This window comes from Lithobates pipiens, unplaced genomic scaffold (assembly GCF_037356315.1).
Source record: "Lithobates pipiens isolate NorthernLeopardFrog02 unplaced genomic scaffold, aLitPip1_a1.2 Scaffold_16, whole genome shotgun sequence".
Taxonomy (NCBI): domain Eukaryota; kingdom Metazoa; phylum Chordata; class Amphibia; order Anura; family Ranidae; genus Lithobates; species Lithobates pipiens.
Window position 1 is genome coordinate 537790055 of NW_027507748.1, and position 12996 is coordinate 537803050.

At 41.1% G+C, this 12996-nt stretch overlaps 1 protein-coding gene across 1 annotated transcript in view; it reads right to left on the minus strand.

Annotated features, from left to right (window-relative positions):
- The window catches only part of SUCLA2 (succinate-CoA ligase ADP-forming subunit beta), a 130700-nt gene that overhangs the window by 74172 nt on the left and 43532 nt on the right, over positions 1–12996 (minus strand). Inside the window, exons 3-4 of the mRNA XM_077483256.1 lie at positions 6906–7005; positions 233–395 (exon numbers count right to left, since the gene is read on the minus strand). Coding sequence (XP_077339382.1) covers positions 233–395; positions 6906–7005 — 263 coding nt within the window. The remainder of the gene's footprint in view (positions 1–232; positions 396–6905; positions 7006–12996) is intronic.

The following is a 12996-nucleotide window of genomic DNA, read 5'->3' on the forward strand; positions in this document are numbered from 1 at the left end:
AGTATATTAGATATGTATAATAAACAATACATTTAAAATCCTAAAACCATGTATGAATCTATGAAAACATTAAAGCACGTACAGTTTATAATACAGAAAAAAAAAAAAAAAAAAAAAAAAAAAAAGAATTATCAGACAGTTAAAAAGTAAAAAAAAAAAAAAAAAGGAAGGTTCTCTGCACCAAAAACCCCTCCTCACAGCTTCCAGAGTTTAGGAGAATACCGCAACTCACTTGAAATGACCTTTCCATGGTAATTGCGAAGTAATACTCTCTCCTGGGATATCTGCGCTCGCAGATGAACACATGGTTACATATCCTGCCCTTTTCTCCTGTCTGTTTCGTAAACAACTTCTTTCCAATCATCTGTGAGGAAATGGCTTTGGCTTCTTCTGGACTAAAAGGAGAGGTAAATGGAAAATGAAGGAGTAGAGCAAACTGTGAAATAAAACAGACATGTACTGCATTTTTTAACAGCCTGTCACCTTGCTTCAATTTCATTTCTTCGTTCTCCGACAGATGAAAATGTGAGCATGATAGAATGCATTCAGTACACGGTTACCTTTATCAACTGTGCAGCTCTGACATTTTCAACGACGACAATATCAAACCATTTCCGAGTGGAAGAATTGCATTTATAAAATCATAACATTGAAGTGATGGTGCATATGAAATCTGTCTCATTTCCCTGTGATGGCTGAACTGTACAAGTGTCCAGAGAAGCCTAATAGTAACGAAGCAGGTGTCTGAATGCCTAGGAAATGTATGATAAAAAGGCTAGGGATTGAACACCACCACCAAACCAATATACTTAAAGCTAAAAAAATATTAAAAGCCAGCAGCTACAAATACTGCAGCTGCTGACTTAATATATGGACACTTACCTGTCCAGGGAACCCGCAATGTTGGCAACCGAAGCCGATCTGTCCGTCGGCTCTCGGCTGCTGCCACCGGCATCCTCAGTAAGGGAATAAGGAAGTGAAGCCGTGCTGCTTCACTTCCTGATTCCCCACTGCGCACAGCATCCCTGCTGTGTTCTGGGACCCGTATGTCTCCCAGAAGACAACGCAGGAGGACAGAATAGGCGCCGGAAGTGGCGTAGGTCACCGCGATGATCTATGCCAGGAAGTGGGAGCAAATACCTATATTAGACAGGAATCTGCTCCCCCCCCCCTCCCCCCCCGAAATGTGACACCGGAGGGGGAATTCCAAAAAGTGGAAACTCCACTTAATAGGCTGCGTTTTTGTTCCATTTATATAAATTTGCTTTACAAATAAATATTTAATACAAAATACATCAGTGACAGGATTCCCAGAAAACTACTAGTTTACTACCTAGCAGAAGTAGAATCATTCAGATTTTAGTATGAGCTGTTAAGATATGTATGGATGTATGTATGTATGTATGTATGCACTGGAACAGCGGTTCAACAACTAAGCCATGGGCCCACTGCTGGGCTGCGGCCTTCCTCCTGCCAGGTCTCCAGAGCAGCTGCAGATACCCCAACATCCCACAATGCCTCCCAGCTCCCATTGTGCCCTCCAGTCTCTCGTTTTAAACCCCTTATAGGCCCCCAGCCTCCCTAGAGAGCCCATCCCATAAACAGTTGCCCCAAGCTCCCTCCAGAAACCTCTTTACCTATAGGGACACCAAGCCTGCTGCAGAGTCCCCCAACCCTCGCTAGAATTTTCATTCTCTCCACGGTGACACCCAGTCCCATCCAGAGTCTTCAAAAATCTCAATACATACTTTGTATTCCCAATATTTTATTGTGTGAGGGGACACCAAAGGTTTTGGAAGAGTTTATTGGATCTCAATAACGGCGAGAACCACTACCCTAGAAAACATGAGAAAAGAATCCTAGAGCTCTACCCACTGACTATATAATATGGAAACACAACCTACTCATCTGAAAAAAATATTTACTTTTTATCTAACTAAAAAGATATTCGATATTTTGTGTGACCATAAGGGCTCATGCACACAGGGATTTAAAAAAAAAAAAAAAAAAAAAAAGCCTTTACAGTAGATTGACTTTTTATTTTTTTTAAGTCTGTTAAAGCACCTCTAGATTAGCTTATATGTTCATAGACATATATTGTAGGTATTTACAGGTATATTAGAATAAGAGGAGTGTTTAACTCTTTCGCTGCCAGAGTCGCTTTTCGCACACAGTGGATATAAAAAGTTTACACATCCCTCCTTAAAATGTCAGGTTTCTGTAATGTAAAAAGACAGATAAATCATTTCAGAACTTTTTCCACCTTCAACCACTTCCATACTGGGCCTATTCTGGCACTTCTCTCCTACATGTAGAAATCTTTTTTTTTGCTAGAAAATTACTCATAACCCCCAAACATTATATATGTTTTTTTAGAAGACACCCTATGGAATAAAATGACTGTCATTGCAACTTTTTATCTCGCACGGTATTTGCACAATAATTTCAAATGCCTTTTTTGGGGGAAAAAAAAATGGTTCCATGAATTTAAAAAAACAACAAACAGTAAAATGAGCCCAATTTTTTTGTATAATGTGAAAGATGAGGTTACGCTGAGTAAATAGATACCCAACCCAAAGTCACGCTTTAAAATTGCTCACACTCCTGGAATGGCGCCAAACTTCGGTAATTAAAAATCTCCATAGGCGATGCTTTAAAATGTTTTAAAGGTTACCAGTTTAGAGTTACAGAGAAGGTCTAGTGCTAGAATTGTTGCACGCGCTCCAACGCACATGGCAATACCTCACATGTGTGGTTTGAACGGCATTTACATATGTGGACAGGACTTGCGTGTGTGTTTGCTTCTGAACTCAAGGCTACTGGGAACAGGGTAATTTTAACATTTTTTTTTTTTTTTTACTTAATTTTTTATAATTTTTACACTTTTTTTTACATTTTTATTCACTTTTATCCCTTTTACAAGGAATGTAAACATCCCTTGTAATAGGAATCTATTGCCACAGGTCCTATTTATGGAGAAATGCAGGGTCAATAAGACACCACATCTTTCTTCCAGGCTGGAAAGCATGAGATTGAGAAAAAAAATGAACCAATCTCATGCAGACAGCAACGATTGCAGCTTTGTTTACATCTGGGAACCCGGGCGTGACGTCCCAATGTTGCGCCTGGGCCTTCGATGGCCATAGAGATGACTGGTGACCATCTGGTCAACGTAAATCTCTATCGTCGTCATTCGGCGCTGGATAATTCTTTCTCCAGGCCCCCCGATGGCACGGGAGAGCACGGGGAAGCACCGGATGGTGGCGGGAGGGTGCACATCCCCTCCTGACGCCTAAAAGAAGGATCAAGTGGCAGAACTTTCGCTATGATTGTTCTTATCATGCATAGAATCGCTGGCTGGAAAGAATGAGATCTGAACGATGCCTGTAGCTGTAGGCAGCTTTGTGAGGGGCAGATGTCCTTGACTTTGTGCAGGGCTGTCATATGACTATGTGCAGTATTGAAGTGGTTATTGTGACCTATAAAGTGTACAACAAACTGAAATATTTTAGGTGGAGGGAAGTAAAAAATAAAATATGGTTGTTTAAAGAGGAAGTAAAACCTGATGAGTTTTACTGATGCCCGACGTACATCTACAGCGATTTGTGCAGCTGAGCCAACCTGCCGCAGTATAACTGGAGCAGCTGGTCGGCAAGTGGTTAAAAGGTGGAAAAGGTTCTCAAAATGATTTATCTTTGTCTCATTTATCTTTATCTTTGTCTCATATCTGAAAGCAGACACCCTAGAGCAGTGATGGACCTGGGCACCCCAGATGTTTTGGAACTACATTTCCCATGATGCTCATGCACTCTGCAGTGTAGTTGAGCATCATGGAAAATGTCGTTCCAAAACATCAGGGGTGCCAAGTTCCGCCATCACTGCCCTAAAGAATGAAATGGTTGTAGTTCCAATTTTATGTTACACAATATCAGTGCAAAGATGTAGGAAACACAAGATTTCTGTAAAAAAAAAAAAAAAAAAAATACACTCAAGTTAATTTTAGGGTAAACAGATGCAATAAAATAACCCAAATTTTAAGTAAAAATGTAAAATTGAGACCGTGCAGTGTAAGTAGATACCAAACATGCCAAACCAAAAAAATTGCGTGCGTCCATGAAATGGCCACAAACTTCATTACCCTATATTTTCCATAGGCGACGCTTTAAAAGTCCCTATAGGTCATCAGTTTAGAGCTAAGCAGGAGGTCTGGTGATACAATGATTGCTCTTACTCCAGCATGCACAGCAATAGGTAACATGTGTCTCAAAATCAATGTTTTTGTGGGAAGGTGGTCCCGGCGCCTGAGTTTACGTTTATACCTGCATGTTTTTGGGGATTGTGGGGAGGGGGGGGGCCCCAAAAAACATTTTGGGGGGGATTGTATATGCCTGGATGTAGTTAAAAAAGAAAAAAAAAAGAAAATAATTTTTTTTCCATCGCATAGGGGGACAGAAAGCTCCCTATATGATTACTGTTGTATGACAGGTTCTTTTTAAAGTGATTGTAAAGTCGCTCTCTCTTATTTTATTTTTTTTTATTTAAATAATAAACATGTTTTACTTACCTGCTCTGTTGGTTTTGCACAAAGCAGCCTGGATCCTCCTCTTTTCAGGTCCCTCTTTGCTGCTCCTGGTCCCTCCCTCCCATGGAGTGCCCCCACAGTCAGCAGCTTCTATGGGGGCACTGGAGCCAAGTCAAAGCTCCCTGTGTCCATTCAGACACACAGATCCGATCTGACTCCGGCCCTCTGTCCCCTTATTAGCTGACTGACTTTGATTGACAGTCCCAGGAGCCAATGGCAACACTGCGGTGTCTTAGCCAAATCAAGAGGAGTGCCCCAGATCTAAGAAAATAGGAGGTGTTGGTGAGGCTGCTATCCACAAAAAGTTTCTTAATGCATAGAATGCATTACGAAAAAAAAAAAAAAAATAAAATAAAAAAAAAAAAAAATACCTTCTGCCTTTACAACTCAATTAATGAGACATTCAGGGTCTAAAAGACCCCACATTTCTCACTTGGCCTCTAGCAAATCGAATGCAGTGCAGATCACACAATGTACTGAACTGGCAGTAAAAGGGCTAAAGGCAGGAAAAAAAAAACTGCTTTTTCCTGCCAGGAGTGAAAGGCATTCAGAGGAGAATTTCACACACTCATTGTGAGGCCTTATGAAAGAAAATATGTGCTAAACAATGTAGATTCCCCATTAACCACCTGACATCCGCACTATGGCCGAATGACGGCCCCAGTGTGGATGTGAATTCCAAGGAGGCCGTCATATGACGGCCTCCCCTGTGCAAGCTCCCTGCAGAGTGCGCGCGGAGCGTGCTGTGATCACCGAGTCACTGAGACTCGGGTGATCACCGATCTGAGTAAGGGGCCGGTCCCAGCCCTTAACTATGTGATCAGCTGTCAGCCAATGACAGCTGATCACATGATCAAACCAAAAGCTCAGTGATAGTTTTTTTTTTCCCTCCTCACGCTGACAGCAGGGGAGAGAAAAAAAAGCCGATCACCAGCTTATCTTAAAGGGACATCGGTCCTGAAAAGGAAGAGGCTACAAGTGCCACCTATCAATGCCCAGCAGTGCCACCTATCAATGCCACCAAGAACTGCTGCCTATCAGTGTAGCTGATCAGTGCCCATCACCGACACCCATCAGTGCCGCTTCATCAGCGTACATCAATGATGGACAAAAATTACCAGTTATAGAATTTTAACACAAAAGAAAAAAAAAAAATCAATCTTTTTACAGTGTTGTATGACCGCACAGTTGTCATTCAAAATGTGACAGCACTGAAAGCTGAAAATTGCTCTGGATAGGAGGGGGGGGGGGTTAAGTGCCCAGTAAGCAAGTGGTTACGAAAGGCCATCACAAGAGAAACTACGAGTCTGCCATTGCATCTGGAAATTTTAGACAGCTATCCTGCAGGGACACACTTCTGATGCGACAGCCAGGTGGCAGAACCACAGCAAGAAGCGAAGAAGGCGGGCCTTCAAATCACAGATCCTGAGGATTCTACCAACGGGTATAGTTATGCGGACTGCAGGACTGGTATAGGTTTTAAATGTATTTTTTATTTTTCTTGAACAAAAGAAAAGAAAGTGTATATTAGAAATGCTGGACCTCTTGAGTGGACAAGAATAGGTAGTCTAACCTCTGAACTTAGTGATATGATGGAAAGTTGAAAAGCTAATGCTTTTCAGGGGCTTGTTCTGACAATTTAGCATCGGCTCTCACAAAGCTGAGCCTAACTTCTGTTAGACCCCTTTCACAATGCCGAGCCCATAGCGTCGGCGGTAAAACGCTGCTATTTTTAGCTGTGTTTTCCGTCGGATTTGCAACGCATTTCGACCGCTAGCGGGGCGATTTTACTCCCCCCCGCTAGCGGCCAAGAAAGGATTAAAACCACCTGCAGTATGCCGCAATAACGGCAATGGGGAGCAGCGGGGGAGGAGAGGTAAACACACCACTCCAAAGAAGCTGCTGGCAGGACTTTTCCTGATGTCCTGCCAGCGCAACAGCCCTCGGGCTTTCACACTAGAGACAAAGGAGCCTCAGTTTGAGGGCGGATTGCAGGCGCTATTTCTAATGCTATAGCGCCTGCAAAACGCCCTCGGTGTGAAAGGGGGCTTAGACAAAGGGAGAGCATGCTGCACATGCATGCTATTTGAACAAGCCAGAGTGCCAACTGCCACTTCTAACCTCTAGCCAATCCTGCTATTAGGATAGGATAGAGGGGGTTTGGCTACCTGGAAATTTTTGAAGAAAGGCTGCACATGCCATATGAAAATGGAGTAGAAAAGAAGCAATGGCATGTAATGAGCTGAGGAAGCTGAAATAAATGTGTGCAGAGGGAAGACAACTGTAGTTTATAAAACTTCAAGCTTATCAAGTCATAACTTACGAATATACAATCTTCACGCCTCCTTTAAGGCCACCTTCAAAAGTTCCCTTGCCTCGACCACCAGCCAACACTTGTGCTTTAACTACCAAATCCTTTGAACCTTGAAGGAATAAAAAAAGAGAAGAGAACTTTAAAAAAGGTCATCTATTTACGTGAAGAAAAAAACAAAAAAAAAATCCCTAAAATACCATTGTACTTATTCAGTAACATTCATACATACATACTTGAAAGAAAAAGGAGGGTCTAGTTGGTGTAGCGTATCACAGTGGGATGGACTTAAAAGGGGATAAAAAAAAATATAATGTTCTTTAGCAAGGAACATACACCTCACCGGCCACTTTATTAGGTACATCTGTTCAATAGCTTGGCAACACAAATTTGCTAATCAGCTAATAACAGGCAGCAACTCAATGTATTTAGGCATCTAGATGTGGTGAAGACGACTTGCTGAAGTTCAAACCGGATGAGGAAGAAAGTGACTTTAAACGTGGCATGGTTGTTGGTGCCAGATGGGCTGGTCTAAGTATTTCACAAACTGCTGATCTACTGGGATTTTCATGCACAACCATCTCTAAGGTTTACAGAGAATGGTCCGAAAAAGAGAAAATATCCGGTGAGCGGCAGTTGTGTGGACAAAAATGCCTTGCTGATGTCACAGGAGAATGTGCAGACTGGTTCGAGATGAAAGAAAAGCAACAGTAACTCAAATAACCACTTGTTACAACCAAGGTAATTGGAATATCATCTCTGAATGCACAACACATCGACCTTGAAGCAGATGGGCTACAGCAGACCACACGAGTGCCATTTCTGTCAGCTAAGAACAAGAAGCTGAGGCTACAATTCACACAGGCTCACCAAAATTGGACAATATAAGATTGGAAAAATGTTGCCTGGTCTGATAAGTCTCAATTTCAGCTGCAACATTCAGATGGTAGGGTCAGAATTTGGCGTAAACATGAAAACAAGGATTCATCCTGCCTTTTATTAATGGTTCAGGCTGGTCATGTAATGGTGTGGGGGATATTTTCTTGGCACACTTTGGGCCCCTTAGTACCAATTGAGCATAGTTTAAATGTCACGGCCTACTTGAGTATTGTTGCTGATCATATCATCCCTTTAAATCAGCCTTCCTGATTTAAGGTATGGTATCTGTGGGGCCTGAGCGTCCTGGCTAGAGCACCGGATCACAGTTCACAGTGGAGCTAGGGTAACAATTTCTTTCTCTTACTACCACACCATTTTTATTTCTACAAGCTATGAAAAGGTCATAAAAAGATTAACTTGGTATGCATCAGCAGAGACCTCTACAACACTACAGCCAGCTGATGAGAACTTGTGGCAATTGCAAAGCTTTTAAACATCAAATGCTCAGAAAAGACAAAACAATTAACTCCACTGGAAACCTTCAGATTCACTATTCCTGTGTCAAGAAGCTGAAACGAGATCCACTGCTTGGGATAAAAATAGCCAGGCCTCAGCACATTTCATTTCAAGTTCCCTTCCTCATATTAGAAGACAACGTATCTGGAGATGCCATACCAATTTAGCATATTCTGTCAATTAGTGGCAAGCATCATAATGAGCGAGTCATTTTCCTTGCTACAATGCACAATTGTGTAACTAGAACAAAGAAAACAGAAGATGATAATAGAAAGGGACACGAGAGTGACACCAGTAAAAATTCAATATAACAATATAAAACCTAGCCATGGAATGCTGGTCATTTAAGGCCTGTTTACAATCGTAGACAGCTGCCAGAGAGTATAACGGAGTGCTTTACTTGTCTGTGGTAGGGGGTGGTGTGTTGTGCGATTTAGCGCATCACACAGCTTTTTTTTTTGGTTAAAAAAATAAATAAATATATTATATATATATATATATATATATATATATATATATATATATATATATATATATATATATATCATATACATATACATATACATATACACACACTTTTTTTTTCAACATTGTTTATCAATTGATTCTAGCCTACTCCTATTAAAATCAGAATGATCTTAAAGTTTGTGAACTTACTTTTTGATGATTGTACACATTTACTTCCTCCTGATCTCCATGAGAAGCACCACACCCCCCTCCCTGAACAGGAGCCCATTGTGTCATGTGCACAATGAATCGCACAACAATGTTGTATGCTTCATTTCATACATGTATGACAATACTGCAAGATCTCAGTTTTCTTACAGAAGGCAATAGTGATGATTGCCTTACCAGGAGGGAAGTGAAATAAAAAATAAAGAGAAGAAAAAGCAAAAAAGAAGAAGAGTTAGGCAATTTATTTCACATCAGTGTGCACAGATGCGTGCTGATGTGAAGTTTAGGGAACATGGGGGGGTGTAAGGGGCCTTTTACTACAATCTCCATATTAACGTATGGAGAACCCATTTGAGCCTGTGACGAAGATCTAACCTATCAAAGACATTGTCAGGTACAGTTGTCCTTTGAGGACCACTATATCAGCAGTCATAAGCATTCATTATGCACAGATTTTCAGAGAGGCAGTATTTACAGAGCCTTTGGAACACCAACAATAAGGCTCTGGCTATGTTAAGGCACAGAATAGGTCCGGTGAGAGACCAAGAGCAAATCTGCCAAGTTTTTTTCAATGACCAGTCCCTCAAAATAAAACCCTTGCAGAGATCTGGGGAGCTATACATTACACAAAAGAATGCTATGGCACTCATGGCACCTGCTAGCGAACTGTGGAATGCTGCACTCAAAAAATAAAAAGGGAAGCTTTTCCAGGTCATGTGGCTTTGCTCCCATGAGGCCTCAAAAATTATAATGCAATTTTAATTTACAAAAGGTGCAATTCATTATGTAAAAACGGGTTATACAGCCACCAGGACTAAATGTGCTTAGGTCTGGAACAAAATTACACTCAGGAGATTGCCAGCAGCAAAGACACAGGAGGTTACAAAGCCAGCTCAAGACTTCTGAAATCCGTTCAACATGGAATCACATTCATCATTACAATATTAGATTTACAATTAGAATCCAGAGCAGGGCACATACTTGAGCTGGAATACTGTTAGACTGCCACATAACTCAGCCACAGTACCCTTTAAAAAAAAAAAAAAAGCTAGTATAAAGAGTGGGACACGGCGAATACATAGGGCTAAAGTACTCAGCTGTCATAGGAAAAGTTGCCCGACTCAGATGACATTTCAGGGTACATAGACACGGCGTTCCTACCACCTGCCAGTACGAATGGCAGTTCATCTTCATGCCCTTTGTATGTGTAGATGTGGGAAAGGCATCGATAGCAATTAGGATAAGATGACACACAGCACTCCCATTTTGAAAGACTGCAAAACCTGGAAGCCAGTTCCGAAAAGAAATACCCATTTCTCACTAACTTTTTAAAGTAGTTTCTGCTGATGGAAAAAATAAATAGCCTCATAAAGTTTCATTCTCACCGACAACGAAACAATCAACAACTAAATAACCAGAAACAAATACTAAAGAGAGGTACAGTCTTGTGAAAAATTAAGTACACCCCATGGAAATTGTTGATCTCCCCCAAAAAAATTTCAACAAAAACATACATAAATATAATGGTGTAATGTGGATAAAGTAAGTACACCTTTTGTCTTGGAAGCTGGTCCCCTTACCCCCTTGAGCAAATCAATTTTGCAGTTCATATTCACCAGTCTGAAACAAAACTAAGTTTCCTTGCATGAATTGCCCATTTCAATGGGACTCAAATCCCACTTAACTAGGCCACGCTATAACCTTCTATGTTTTCATCTTGAACTATTCTTTCATGGATTTGCTAGTGTGCTTCAGATTATATGCCATTTGTAGAATATATTCTTACAGTGGAATGAAAGATTTTAAATAATTTGGTTTTACATGCCATGTCAGATTAATTTGCATCTACAATCTTTCACCTCCCCCCCCCCCCCCATGTGTATGCAAGACAAGTTTGGGGCAAAAAAAAAATGGATGGATTTTGTCGTTGGAATGTCCGACCGCGTATACAGGGAATATGCTCCGTTCACATCTTGGCATATGGGGGCGACAATATCAGTAAAACTGCGCAAATAGAATTGCGGGACGCCCGTCACTCAAAAGAAGTGTCCCACTATTCTGTTCGTGCAATTTTACTGAGTTTGGCGCCCGACAAATTGTGGGAAAAGTGCGCCGCGTTTGGGGTGCTATTGAAATCGACGAGCAAAGCATGAGCGTCCCGCGATTTGCCACCATTGCAAAATGCGAGCAGAATCACAATTCCGATTCGGAACGCGGAGGACAGAGCCTAAAGCATCCATTCCCAACTAGGGTTCATAGGTTTCTAGGGTTTTTTTAAGCTGTGGTCAATTGTCCTTCCATTTGATGATACCTGCATAGTTCCTAGTTACCAAGCAATTAAACAGGGGTACCTAATACAGTGGCCAGCGAGTGTATTTATAAAAAAAAAAAAAAAAAAAAAAAAAAAAAAAAAAGAAGGGGGGGGGGGGTGGGGGCATAGTTATAATAATGTTTATTAGAGCTGCACGATTCTGGCTAAAATGAGAATCACGATTTTTTTTGCTTAGAAGATAGATAACGATTCTCGCGGAGTAACATTTTCTTTCACATTAAAACAAAAAAACTTTGCTAACTTTACCGTTTTTTTTTATTATTATTATTGAAGTGTATTTTTGCCCAAACAATTGCATTTGAAAGACTGCTGGGCAAACACAGTGTGCCATAAAATATTGCAGCAATTGCCATTTTATTCCCTAGGGCAGTGATGGCGAACCTTGGCACCCCAGATGTTTTAGAACTACATTTCCCATGAAGCTCCACTACCCTGCATAGAGCCAGAGCATCATGGGAAATGTAGTTCCAAAACATCTGGGGTGCCAAGGTTCGCCATCACTGCCCTAGGGTCTCTGCTAAAATGATATATTATATATAATAATTTTTTATTTATTAATGTTTGGGGGTTCCAAGTAATTTTCTAGCAAAAAATATTGATTTTAACTTAAGAAAAGTGTCAGAAAAAGATTTAGACTTTAAGTGGTTAAACTTCCTGCATTTACAGGTGGTTGAAAGCTTGGCAGACTGCCCAGATTATTTGTTTACACAAGAAGTTCTATACCTTTGATCTAAGAAGTTAGTTACAATGTTTCATGCAAGTTCTAAACTTGGCAGATTGCCTGGGATGCTTTATTTTGACAGCTGAGTGAGCAGATAATCTCTCCACTTGTTTATATGAAAGAATCGTGAGATTGTCAGAGGAGAGAATCGAGATCGCGGTTTTATAACGATTAATCGCGCAGCTCTAATGTTTATATCTATACAGAATCGTTTTGCCTTCCATTTCTATTTTAGGCTGTATGAGTTGTTTTACAAGGCGAGTGGTGACATACTTAGAACATTTTGCATTTCGAATAAGGCAAGGGAGGTTTATAAACCCTGTAAGATTTTGTTGTTTTTTTGTCATCTGAGTTCCTTTGCGGAGACTTGGCTTTACTGCTTGTCTCACAGGAATATGTAACATTGTCTTTGCCTTAATGACATAAGTTGACTGTATGTGATAGAGATGATAGAGGAGATAGATCCTATGGAGTTGTCACTACTTTTCAAATCACTGGAGGGGCAAAGATGTTTTAAAGTTTCTTTTTTTCTTTTTAACAATACTGTTACTGGATACGGCATTGTTAATTTTCAATGGCACATGCTTATCATATATGCTATCCAGGGTACTATTTTTAAAATTTTTAAAATTAGGTTTCACATCCTGATGCGATTTCTATTTTCATTTTGGCTGTGTGTATTGCGAACTCTTGAATAATCTTTTCTGCCATGATGGGCCCCGCTGTGGTGCGCATTCGGATATGCCTGGCTTTGTTGTGTGTGTGTGGGGGGGGGGTTCAGGCCTCTTGTATCGTTCCGCGGGGGTGCGATTCTTTTCTGCTCCCCCCCCAGACGGTGATTATTGCATCAGTGGGCTGTTGCTGCGCGACAACCCTCCATCCGACTTGGGATGGGCGGTTGGCGTGCAGTCGTGGCTCGGAGGGTCCCGCTGTATGGCCTATGCGGATATGCCCAAAAACTTGTTTGGGTTTCCCCCCCC